We start from the raw sequence: 12,500 nt of genomic DNA on the forward strand, positions 1-12,500 counted from the left end.
TAGCCAGTTATAAATACAGCTGCTCCATTTGTACAGTGTGTGTGTGCGTGTGTGTGTATGTGTGTGTGTGTGTGTGTGTGTGTGTGTGTGTGTGTGTGTGTGTGTGTGTGTGGTGGACAGGCAGCTGTCTCCCCATAGCTCCCTAGTCACGCTACTGCCAATACTTCCTATTTCAAGGAGGGGGGGGGGGGGGGGGACTCAAGGTCATCTGGTACTGGTAGAGAAGGAGAGAAGAAAGAGGGAGGACCTATCTCCAGACTGGCTGACCCCTCCCCCTTCTCCTCCCCCTGCTTCCACTGCTGCTCTTCTGAGGCATGGCAGGAAGGAGAGAGCACATGGCTGGCTGCTTTTGAAAATAGCCTCAAGGGGATTAGTGTGTGTGTGTGTGTGTGTGTGTGTGTGTGTGTAGAGGATGAAAGACTGCGCCTGTGTGTCCCCTCCCCCTCTTGTCAGGTGCGTCAGAGACAAGGAAGTAGAGTGTGTGTGTGACTATGTGCGTGTGTGCGGGAGAGAGGGAGAGAAAGGGGGGAGGGAATATAGGAACGCAAAGCACAAAACTGTCGGTTGATGTAATAGACCACAATGAAGTGAAAGAAGGGTTTCACCAAGAGAGAAATAGGAGGAGGTGTAGGCGGTCCACTTCCTGACTCCATCGTGAGGTAAGATGGTCATCTCTGTTCCCTCAGGACTGGGGGTCTCTCTGTCTGGAGGGAATTAAAAGGTGGTATGTGGGGAAGTATAAGGAGCTACAAGCCTGTGTGATTCCATCTGTTTCATTCTTTGGCTTAGCCTGACTGCTAATTAGGCAGCAGATGTGTTGGTTAACGAAGTTTAGGAATAACCATGAATGACTCAATTACAGAAAGACGAGAGGAATCATGAAGGGAGTTAAATGACACAGGCCTAGTCATTGTGAGCTTTCAGTAGTTCTTTGTTCTGTGTGTGTGTGTGTGTGTGTGTTTCGGTCTGTATTGAGAGCAGTGTGTTGCCTTCATCTCATTCTGAACTTTTGGTGTGTGGAGTACGGTATAAAAACTTGCTTGTTGCTGATGATGCTTTTCAACACTTCAACGAATATTGGTAGATTATTTATGTTATTTTGTTGTCATTGGTTCTTTTGGCATTAATACTCAAATTGTGAATTGTTGCTATTGTGTTTCAGATTGCCAACACAAGTTCCCCTACTAGTCTGTGTCTGTAACCCCACCTCTCCTCCACCATGTCTCTGTTGACCCACGCCCTGGCGTGCCTCTTCGGCATGGGCTCCTGGGTGGCCATCAACGGCATGTGGGTGGAGTTGCCCCTGATCGTACCAGAGATCCCCGAGGGCTGGTACCTCCCCTCCTACCTCACCGTCCTCATCCAGATGGCCAACGTCGGTCCCCTCGTCGTCACTCTGATGCACCGCTTCCGCCCGGGAACGCTGGACGAAAGACCGGTCATCTACTCCATCGTGGTTCTGGGTATCGTAGCCACATTCCTCCTGGCATTCTTCTGGAAGCACACTCTGGTGCTAGGGGGCACTCTTCACAGCGTGCCCCTCCTGGTGCTCAGCTTCCTGCTCTCTGTGGTGGACTGCACCTCCTCTGTCACCTTCCTCCCCTTCATGATGCGGCTGCGACCCCAGTACCTCACCACGTACTTCATAGGGGAAGGCCTTAGCGGACTAGTGCCTGCGGTGGTGGCCCTGGTACAGGGGGTGGGAGTGGTACACTGTCGGATAGCCACCGCCGCCGTAGCTCACCTGGCTAACGGGACCCTCGGTAACACCACAGGGGGGGACGGTGGAGAGCTCATAGCCGACTACCAGCCCGCCAACTTCTCCGCCCAGGGCTTCTTCATCTTCCTCAGCCTGATGATGGTTGTGTGTCTTGGGGCCTTCCTCTTGCTCAACCACCATCCGGCCGTGGCACGGGAGAGGAAGAGCGAGCGGTACCTGACTGAAGACCTGATGGGGGAGAAGAGCGAGCAGGGCCTGTCTCTCCACGGCCCTCCCTCGGAGCAGAAACCCATGATCGGTTCCCTGGAGGGCCTCAAGACCGAGCCACGGAGCTCCTTTGGAGCAGGGACCTACAGCGGAGCGGAGGTGATGTTTATCTTTGCAGTCCTAGCCTGGGTTAACGCCCTGACCAATGCAGTGCTGCCCTCGGTCCAGTCCTATTCATGTCTGCCCTATGGGAACCAGGCCTATCACCTGGCTGCTACCATGGCAGCTGTAGCCAATCCTGTGGCCTGCTTCATCGCCATGTTCCTGCCCATAAGGTGAGCCCTGCCTTTGGTTACATATTATTACTGATGCCTCATTGGCAGAGCCAAGACTCTGGGGTTGAAAGCAGTCATTAACGGAATTACGACTGAATTCATGTAATGTGTGTTATTGTGGGGAAAAGTTCAACAAAATGTAGAATTAACAGTCTAAACACTTCATACTTTAATCTGAGCAAGAAAAAAAACCCTCATAGCTTAGCTAAATATTTCACCCAAACATCTTGAATTTCCAACCAAACTTATACTCAGTTTACCTCCTGTTTCCTCCTCCAGGTCATTAGTGCTGATGGGTGGTCTGACTATGGTTGGGACAGGGTTTGGGGCATACATCATGGGCATGGCTGCTCTGAGCCCCTGCCCACTGCTGGTCCACAGCGCCTCAGGAACCGTACTCATAGTAAGACTCTTTCTTTTTATCAAATTGTAGAAAAGAGAAAATACATTAGTTGATACAGTTAAATATATGCCAAAATATCACATATCATATTTGACCACAACATTATTGTATATTTCATATATTTTGGTCTGTTAAAATCATGTGTTTCTGAGTAACAAAATGGAGGATTTGAGGTCAAACAAGGCTACACCACAAGACAGCAGATGACTTTGCAGTTCGATAACACCACTTACTAATGGTCAATCTTATGTCCTTTAAATACTGACAAAAGGGATATACGTTGTTTCTAATGCTTATCCTCTCTGTGTTTGTGTTATATGTTGTTTCTAATGCTTATCTTCTCTGTGTTTGTGTCTGTAGGTGATAGCCTGGATCCTGTTTGTCTTGACCCTGTCCTATGTCAAGGTGATTATTGGTGTAATCCTGAGGGATGAAGGCCACAGCGCCCTCGTGTGGTGTGGAGCAGTCGTACAACTGGGCTCCATGGTGGGGGCCATGTCCATGTTCCCATTGGTCAGCGTCTACGGACTCTTCAAATCAGGGGACACCTGTAACACCAAATGCCCAAAGTAGGGAGCTTTGGGCAAAATTATTTTATTTTATTATTAGAAATGGCTTTGAAACTCACTGTAGTATACACTCTAAAAACACTGCTTACACTGTATTTATCTATTTATTTGTCATGTAAGTTTGCATTTCTAAACTGTTTCAAACAAAGGCTTTGAATTCTCAGATCTGTCTCGCCCCAAAGCTGATGAGGGATCTGTCATAGGGGTTATATTATATCTGTATTATTCAGATGTTTATTGAATTTGAGCACTGTGCGAACCTGGCCTCTTTCCCTACTTTGCTGATGTCTAAGACAGCAGAAGACCAGTCCTTGAAGGTCCCAAAGACCATGAAGATGAGCTTTTTAATATTCCTTCTTTATAGAAGAGATAAAAGCCATATTTTACTTGAAGGTTAGTCATGTACAGTCTAATGAAAGTACTGTCAAATGATTTTACTTTACTTAAAGTGATATGTTACTGTGGCCTTAATTTAAGGGTTTCTAAGACTGCAAATGGCAACTTAAAAGGTTTCTGTATACCGTTTACAAGTCTATGTTTTATGTGTTGTTATTTTTTCAAAATGTTAGTTACATGCTTTGTACTGTAATAAATACACACAATTTGAGTTGCATACATTGTACTGTGTAAAATAAATACACACAATTTGAGTTACATGCTTTGTACTGTTTAAAAGACAAATACACACAATTTGAGATACATGCTTTGTTTAAGTTACTGCAGTCTTGTTGCAATGCACTGTCATTATGAATCATGTCAAATAAAATACACAAATGTCTATTTTTGGTATTGTTTTAATCAAATTTGTATGGTTTGTGACCATTGCTTGCATTCATATAAAATATAAACCATATAGTCTGGTCCAGTATCTCTAAAGGTTGGCCACTAGATGTCAGTGTAGGATTATGAGAATAATTGAGTGTGAATGAGTAACACAGGGGTCTTTATCCAAGCATACAGCTCAGCTCTATCAAGCCTCGGATACGGTCCTCAATCCAGCACTAGCAACAACCAAAAGCACATTATGCTTATCCTGAATTAGAACATAATTAGAAATCAATGACTATAGCACTCAAGACTTCCCTCATCTGAGGCTTAACAAATAGAAGCTGTAACAAATTAAATTCAATCACATTTCCTAAAGCCCTTTCGGAATCATGGCATCTATTGTACTCTATACACTACAAAGTTGATCCCTGTATATGTTTACCAAGGTTGCATACAGTATACAGAAGTTTGTTATTTAAATAAAAACCTTGTTGCTTCAGACGGCCGCAGTTTCCTATCTTAGATTTTTGACATGAATCACTGTAAACTTTCCCTTTCTCTCAGATTCCTGTTTTTCAAATGCATCCTGAGATTGCTCAACCTGCGTATGTGTAGGAGTGATACATCTCTCTGGGGTATTTCCCCATCATATCTTTGGAGTCATGTCTAGATGACTTCCCCCTCACACTCAGCAAAGGAGGCTGGTGGAGGTAGAAATTGGAGGACCGGGGCTCATTGTAAAGCATGGAATGGAATAAGGAACGGTATCAAACATGTGCAGGTGCGTGCTCATCTTATTTTCTAGTAGTCCGTAGAGATATCCAGAGGATTGAGGAACCCAGTCATAGTCTGATTCAGACCCCATAGTCCCAGAATGGACATCTGGCTTCACCATCTCCTGTTGTCTCATACCATGCAAATGAATTTTATGTCCCTTTGTGGTTTCAATGGTTCTAGCATACTGGGGCCTACCGTAACCTAAACACAGGTGGTGAACTTTAGAAGCTGAGTAATGCAGTGATAATCCTTTTTGTGATGACAGAAAAAAAACCTTGGTCTGGCAGGTAGATTGCCTCATCAATATGGATGTGGGTACCTTCGTAGCGCATTGCTGGCTTAGCAGAGCTCTTTCTCTCTGTCTGTCTCTGTGTCTGTGTCTGTGTCTGTGTCTGTCTGTCTCTGTCTCTGTCTCTGTCTCTGTCTCTGTGTCTGTGTCTGTGTCTGTGTCTGTGTCTGTGTCTGTGTCTGTGTCTGTGTCTGTGATGTGTCTGTGTCTGTGTCTGTGTTTGTGTCTGTGTCTGTGTCTGTGTCTGTCTGTCTCTGTCTCTGTCTCTGTCTCTGTCTCTGTCTCTGTCTCTGTCTCGGTCTGTCTATGTTTCTGCCTCTCTCTCTGTCTCTGTCTCTGTCTCTGTCTCTCCCTCTCTCTCTCTGTCTCTGTCTCTGTCTCTGTGTCTGTCTCTGTCTCTGTCTCTGTCTCTGTCTCTGCCTCTGCCTCTGCCTCTGCCTCTGTCAGTCTCTGTCTCTCTCTCTCTCTCTCTCTCTCTCTCTCTCTCTCTCTCTCTCTCACCTCTCTCTCTCTCTCTCTCTCTCTGACCAACTCTCCATCTGTCACTCATCCTTTCTGTCCTTCATGCCAACTCTCCTGCCTTCTGTCCAACATTCTCTACCTCTCTGCAGGTCTCTTGGCTGACTTGGTCCATGCAGACTTTGTGATCGTAATTTCAATTTAAAACATATGAGGGGAAATCCTAGCCTGCGCTGCTCTTTAATGGGCCGACGTGGAATTGGAGAATGCAGAGAATGATCGAATCTTGTGTGAAGGCCAGGAACGATCAGGTCTCGCCTGCCGTTATGCAATCGACCATTCCCCCCCCACCCTTGGCAATGCGACGTCTGGTCAAAGCGGAGGGGGGGGTGGGGGGGGGGTGGGGGGTTCTGTGGGGGAATCTTCCACGTCTGGACCAGACACAAAAGGAATCTTTATAAATGATTCAAGACAATATTAAAGGAACACAGACCTATCATATGAACCAAATGAGATTAGATTCACCCACTTCAAATGGTGCAAGAAACGATTTGACTGGTTTTGATATTCGTAAATGAATCTTTTTACACTGTGATGCTTGACATCTTATATTTCCTGGCAGATGGAAACATATGGATCCTATAGGAACCCTGCCACGCTGTAATATTTATATGATTATGTCATGTCTGTTTCCTCTCTGCTCTTTCCACCTGCTTGGCTGAGTTTGAAAGTCTTAGGAGCAAAGGCCAGCTTACTCTCAGGGTGTCAAAACTACCGCTTTGTCCAAACTCATCAAAAACGCCTTTTCCTACAACATCATTGTATCATTTGGGTCTGTGGAAAGAAGTGAGACTTGTGTTTTTCCATTAAGTCCATGATACAGTTTATATGACCTGGCATCCCATTATTTTGTTGCAACAAGGCACAAAGTAATCAAAACTTAAAAGCAACACTTAGCCAATGCACTTAGCAAAAAGAAAAGCTTTTATGATAAAACATTCATATACAGTCATAATAAAGCAGGCAGGTAATCTTTGGAGATGAGAGGGTTGTCTTGCGGTTTGTTCCAGTATGGGTTGTATGGAGTAGCTGTCTGGCCCTAATGTCATCCCCCTCCCATCCCTTATCAAGCAGTCCTATTGCCCTGTAGCTGATAGACAGCCAAACCTACATACCCTACTGGACATACTCTTTCATTTCAATATGTCATGCTTCTGTGACAGGATTTTTTGGAAAGTAAAGGAGTGAGAAAGACCGGTTGTGACAGACTTGGCTGGTCTGTGTTCTCAAATGACTGCTTTGATATCTGAAGGAGCTCTGTATGGTTACAGTACCACCATGAATGACATCAAGCAACACACAGGAAAAAAGTCAGTATGCAGTAGCACACACATACACACGCATGCACGCACACACGCACGCACGTACGCTAACACGTACACACACACACTAACACATACAGTATCATCACAGCCCTGCCTTCTGTTAACACAATAATCAGCTGTTATGACTGTTCTCTTTGCTACATGCACACAGCGGGGAATTATATAAAACAGAATGTCCGAGCTGTGGTCAGAGAAGGAAATACCTTTATATTTACTGGGGCCTTTAAACGTGGAGGCACTTCCTTGTGAGTCCTCAGCGAGTCGTCCGCTCAAGGCCAAGAAGCAGGGCATTCATAACCGATTTGAGACGGATCACAAAAAGTCGCGCGCGAGGGGAATAGCTACTGGATCACAAACGGTATCAGGTGAGGCGAATGCAAACTCACTGGGACACAAAAACCTGGAAGGAAAAGTGAAACGCGTTTGATTATGAAGGTTCCAGCTTCCCGGTGGTGGACGCCATTGTTTTCACCAGTCACAGACTGTTTGCTCATTTACAACATGGGAGACAATGGCTGTGCTACCTAAAAGGTGGGCCTACAGTTCATCCAATAGCTTTTTAGATGCAACAAATAATTACATTCGGATTAATCTTATTGGAATCATTTTGTATAATATGATATATCATATTTCTTATCATATTTTTCTGATTTTCATGTCCATCAGTCCAAGTCTCCCAAGTTCACTCTGATGGAGAAACGCACTAAAACCCTCGAGCCTAGCAGTCCTACTCTCCTCCCTGTCGGGAAAGCTACTCACATGGGGGGGGGGGATAGGGGGGTCACCCTGAGGTCACCCAGAGCATCCATTAGAGGCCTTATTTAGTGGATTACTCCTTTAAGAGGAGCGATTGGCCAGCGAAGACAAAGAATCATTACCCTCGCCCGCCCCCACCCATACCCTGCCAACGATCAATAACGAGGGATCATTAGAATGAATAGACGGACATTCTCCTTTTCTCCGGATCCTTATTGTGAAATCAGTGTCGAGGGAAATGAAGATTGAGCTTGGTGAAGGCGTCTAAAAGCCTCCAGTGATTGTCATGAACTCATCTTCAGTACTGGGGCTGCATATCGGAGAGTGTGCACCCACCTGAACTCTGACTAGCCTGTGCTTTTAGCCCCATTAAGAGCATCCGACATGTTGAGTGTTGTATACACATCAACAACAACACACGCGCACACACACACACACACACACACACACACACGCACACGCACATACACGCACACGCACCTCAATACAAATCACAGGGTCGATTGCAACTGAGTACATATGAGTTTCAAAGGGTTTTTTAATATGAATTAAGAGCTTTCCAAATGATATATGAAAGGCATATCATAGTGTCATGAATTTAATAAGAGGGTACAGAGCTCCTATTTATAATATCAATAAAAGGACAGTCTCGGATGATTTTCACTTCTTTAAGTCTCCTCAAGCAGAAACGTATGTCCTCGTCTGAATTTTATAAATCCTTGCACGACATTTCACGCATCGCAAAAGAAAGAAAATAGTGAATCAAGCTGAATGATGGCAGATGGTGAATAAATGGACGGTACCGATTTTTCCAGTCGCATCTGGATGTCTTTCTGAGTGTCTCTTAAAGTGTCTTTTAAAAGGTGATTTGTCTGTGTGTCCACAGTGATGTGACCGTGTCAGTGGGTCATCTGTTGGTCCGGTCCCATGTGGAGCGAGTGCACCTGTGGACACACACACACACACACACACACACACACACACACACACACACACACACACACACACCAACCCCTGCCGCCTCACTCCGTTGGAATGGCAATAAACACTATCCTACACAACTTGGGTAAAGACAGATTTATCACCATCTCAAAGTCAGTGTAATGACGAAAAAAACCCATGTTGTTTCCCTCGTTGTTCACTGCGCACACAAAATGATCAATAACAGCCCTATCTGCTTCGAGGACGAAAAAATATCAAAGTCTCACAGTATGGTCAAGCAATCACCAGTTAAAGCCTCTCTTAAAGCCACCCCACAGCTTATTTTCAACATGGCCTCTCTAGCAAAGGTATATCCTGGATTTACTGCCTGCAGATGGCCCGGTAGAAGAAGACAGGGTAGCCAGAGTGCTCTACCACTGTGCCTATGTAATGCACTCACTTTATAAACGCAGGAATCAAGAGCTCTGTGGGAATACAATGGGATAGGGAGCAAAGCTATAAAGAAGTTGTAAATCTTCAAGTCTGAGCACTTCTAAAGAAGGGTCCCGCGCCAGGGGGAAAAAGGGGCACGTGGACCCCAGGGGTGTATACGGCACGCGCTACAATCATTAGGATCCGCACCGATCTGTTTGTTTTTCTTTCATCCGCGAATGCATCACAGAGACGGAAGCTGTAGGATGATAAGGCACCTATTGTAATACAGTAGAGTTCACTGTTTGTCACGTCAACATTACACACACACACACACACACACACACACATACACACACACACACACACACACACAAGCAGTGATGTGGTCATAACGGTTTGGAGTGGTAGCACAACTAAAGCGTGAACATTTTACCCATCTTTGCCCTTTTGTTTGTCTATATATAACTGTAGGCCTATTTGCAACTAACACCCATGAGTTGGAGTCGTAACAGGACTGTGTCAAAGGGTACTGTAGCTTCGTCAGAGGAAGACATAGGTGAGAGTGGGTGCCAGGAAAAAGAGGCGTGCCTGCCATCTGTAAATAGAGCGCTATTTTGGGAATGCCATGGGTGTACAGGGGAGCTCCGCCCAGACCTGCCTTCTGTCACTATGGCGATGGGTGATTTGGAACTTTGCTGGATGGAAAAAGTCTGGAGGACTGGCAGGTGGTACACAGGAGCATGGCATAGCTCCCAGGGCAGAGGGCTGTGTCACTCCCTCCCTCCCTCACACACACACACACACACACGCACGCACGCACGCACACACACACGCACGCACACACTTGCATACATAAAAAGGTCCAGAAAGAAAAACACAGAAACACACAACTTCATGGCTGTATGTCTGTTATATACAAAAGCGTACATACTCTAAGGGTGTCAACGTGTTGTAAGGTACTGCACTTCTGCCTTAAAGTCTCCAAATCTCCGAAAATACTGTCGCTCACAGAGGAAAAGTAAGCAATCAGCTGTTTTCTAAACGACTGCCTTGGGACATGGTACAATAATTGAATTTGCTCTGTACATGTCAATGTCCCGCCGTCTCTGTCTCCGGCTTTATTAGGTATATAGGGACAGGTTTCAATCGTCCAAGGTTTACCATGGTCAAGTACTATAACACACACAAATCAAAAGCTGCTGACTTATAGAGAAAGTCTTAAACTAAAGCATAGCCATATGGTCCATCAATGGAAAAGGCAGAGAGAATGTATTCAATATGCTCTGAAGAACAGATACGATTACTATGTAATTAGTTTGTTTGGTGAAGCATGGGATCCCTCATGCGTGTTATGTCTTTTTTCATCTATCTGTCCATTTCCCTATCTTCCTGGTTTCTTTCATCTATCCAAGGCTGGAATAAACCCGCCCTATAGGATTACTGTTTATGACTTATGCTAAAAAAAAAGTAAAGCCTTTTTTCATAAAGGGAAGTACAGATTCATAGGCAATGCCAGATGGTAACAGCAGCAATATAAAACCTCAAACATTAACAAAAAAACACAGTTCTTTCAAAAACACCAAATAAAGCTCAAAATAACGGAACACACGTCTCTCTATTGTCATCATTAAGTCATTTATTAATTCATTTTTGGAGAACACATTGTGTACATAAAACACCATTGAAATTTCCATAAATATTTCATATTAAAGAGGAAATATGTTTCACCTTTGTGCCTGGATAGAAAAGGATTAGAGTTACAATCATGATGTAGCGTAGAGACCATGGGGAATAAGGCACACTTATATAAATCTGTTACGTAATAGCCATGCTATCATACACTCCAAATATATATATATATATATCTATGAAGCTATGTAATGGTAATAGTAAGCTAAAAATGATACCTAGCGCTTGTGTTATACGCATGCTGAAGAAAGACAAACATACATATTGTACATATGACAACACAGAAAGAGGCTGCAGGTCTACCGTATAAGTCCTTTATGAGAGATCATATGTACGCTTGTTGTAGGTGCTTATCCTCATATCATATCAATAAGGATATTCATCTCTTCAACATTTGGTCGTGAAGGAAGTTGGAGCCTGTGTTGTTACTATGGTAAAGTGCATTATGTATTGTAGAAGCCTACCGAGCCAGAAAAAAAGAGGGAAAAGGGACGCTGGAGCAATAATTTCACCAAAGGTAAAATCCTTTGATATGGAGATAATCAATTATTGCCAGGCTGGCGATAAATCTTAATTCCCGCGGACACACTCATCCATATCCAGTCATGTTTACACAGGCAGACGGTAAAAATCCAGGTAAAAAAAAAAGAAAAAACACACACACAAAAAAAAACTAAAACACAGATTGTCATAGATTAATCCTATTCCTATGTACATGCAAACCCAAAGTGCATGAGGGCCCTGGCAACAAAAAAATGTATATTGTCCAGAAGCATACTCTCTGAGATTCAGCAGGTAAGCAAGCATACCATTGTTGAACAAGCTCATAACCTCCAATAGAAAGAAACTGGGACCGGGGATGGGGGTGGGGGGGGGGTTAGAAAAAGTGGAACTATTCTTATTGGCCCCAGTCAAACAGTTATTGTTCTGTTATGGATCTGTTTCTGTTTCCTGATTGTCATAGCATCTCTCAATCTTGTAGGGAGAGAGACAAGAGGGGGAAGAAGAGTGTTTTTCAGAATGATAGAATAGGATAGGCACTAGGTGAGAGGGTGGATGGGGGGGGGGCAAGGTGGTAGGGGATCGGATCATCACAAAAAAGGAAGACACTGCGAAAAACGAAATAGCATCAGAACTGCATAATAGGCTTAAGGCATATATAAGTACATTTTCAAATACATGTTTACACAAAGAGTATCATACAGAACATTCAGTATAAATGAACAACGAGATATTAGAAAAAGAACGACATACGCAAGTCTAATAATCTATTCACATGTCCCTACTTATTTATTTCCAGCCTTTTTTTTATTTTTTTATTTTTTTTACTTCTTCTTCTTCTTCCTCTTCTCCTGTAAACAAATAATTGAAATGAGAAAAAAAATAAAAATAAAAAAAATAAACGATATAAAAAGCAATCACTTCAGGTTAAAATAGGGACAGCCGATTGCATTCTAGTCAGTGAGTGGTGTAAGGCACCGCTTGGGTTGCTGTGATTTCATTGGCCAGTCTGGCCAACATATACATGACTACTCATCCTCCCATTGGCTATCTGACACAACATATACATGACACTCATCCTCCCATTGGCTTGTCCAAACATAGGGGGTCCAACATACACACACGCACACACACACACACACACACACACACACACACACACACATAGAGGAGGTGGTCAGTAAAGACAAGAATATTCAGTCTTACTAAGTAATATTTGGTCCATGGAAGAGCAATAGTTTAGTCATTTAAGGCAAGTGTAGTAACAGCCACTGCTCCTTCTGATA

General features: G+C 44.0%; 1 protein-coding gene across 2 annotated transcripts; it reads left to right on the forward strand.

The window, feature by feature from the left end:
* The first annotated feature begins 491 nt into the window (after nt 1–491).
* Nucleotides 492–3,984, forward strand: LOC310810548 (riboflavin transporter 2-like). Of its 2 annotated transcripts, none has more exons than XM_083678343.1 (4): nt 492–659; nt 1,163–2,262; nt 2,542–2,665; nt 3,026–3,984. In XM_083678343.1, the coding sequence occupies exons 2-4, from the start codon at nt 1,220–1,222 to the stop codon at nt 3,236–3,238; spliced, it is 1,380 nt and encodes a 459-aa protein (XP_083534469.1). In that variant the 5' UTR covers nt 492–659; nt 1,163–1,219; the 3' UTR covers nt 3,239–3,984. The 2 variants fall into 2 exon arrangements, with proteins under 2 accessions (XP_083534469.1, XP_083534470.1); XM_083678344.1 differs by lacking the exon at nt 492–659 and adding an exon at nt 833–912.
* Nucleotides 3,985–12,500: the final 8,516 nt, after the last annotated feature.

Source organism: Argentina silus (assembly GCF_951799395.1).
Source record: "Argentina silus genome assembly, chromosome: 10".
NCBI lineage: Eukaryota > Metazoa > Chordata > Actinopteri > Argentiniformes > Argentinidae > Argentina > Argentina silus.

Bases quoted from the DNA above. Each gene is read 5' to 3' on its own strand.
- LOC310810548 (XM_083678343.1), top strand. From the start codon at position 1,220: ATGTCTCTGTTGACCCACGCCCTGGCGTGCCTCTTCGGCATGGGCTCC. The intron at 2,263-2,541 runs GTGAGCCCTGCC...TTCCTCCTCCAG, and splicing joins GCCATGTTCCTGCCCATAAG to GTCATTAGTGCTGATGGGTG. The intron at 2,666-3,025 runs GTAAGACTCTTT...TTGTGTCTGTAG, and splicing joins CCTCAGGAACCGTACTCATA to GTGATAGCCTGGATCCTGTT.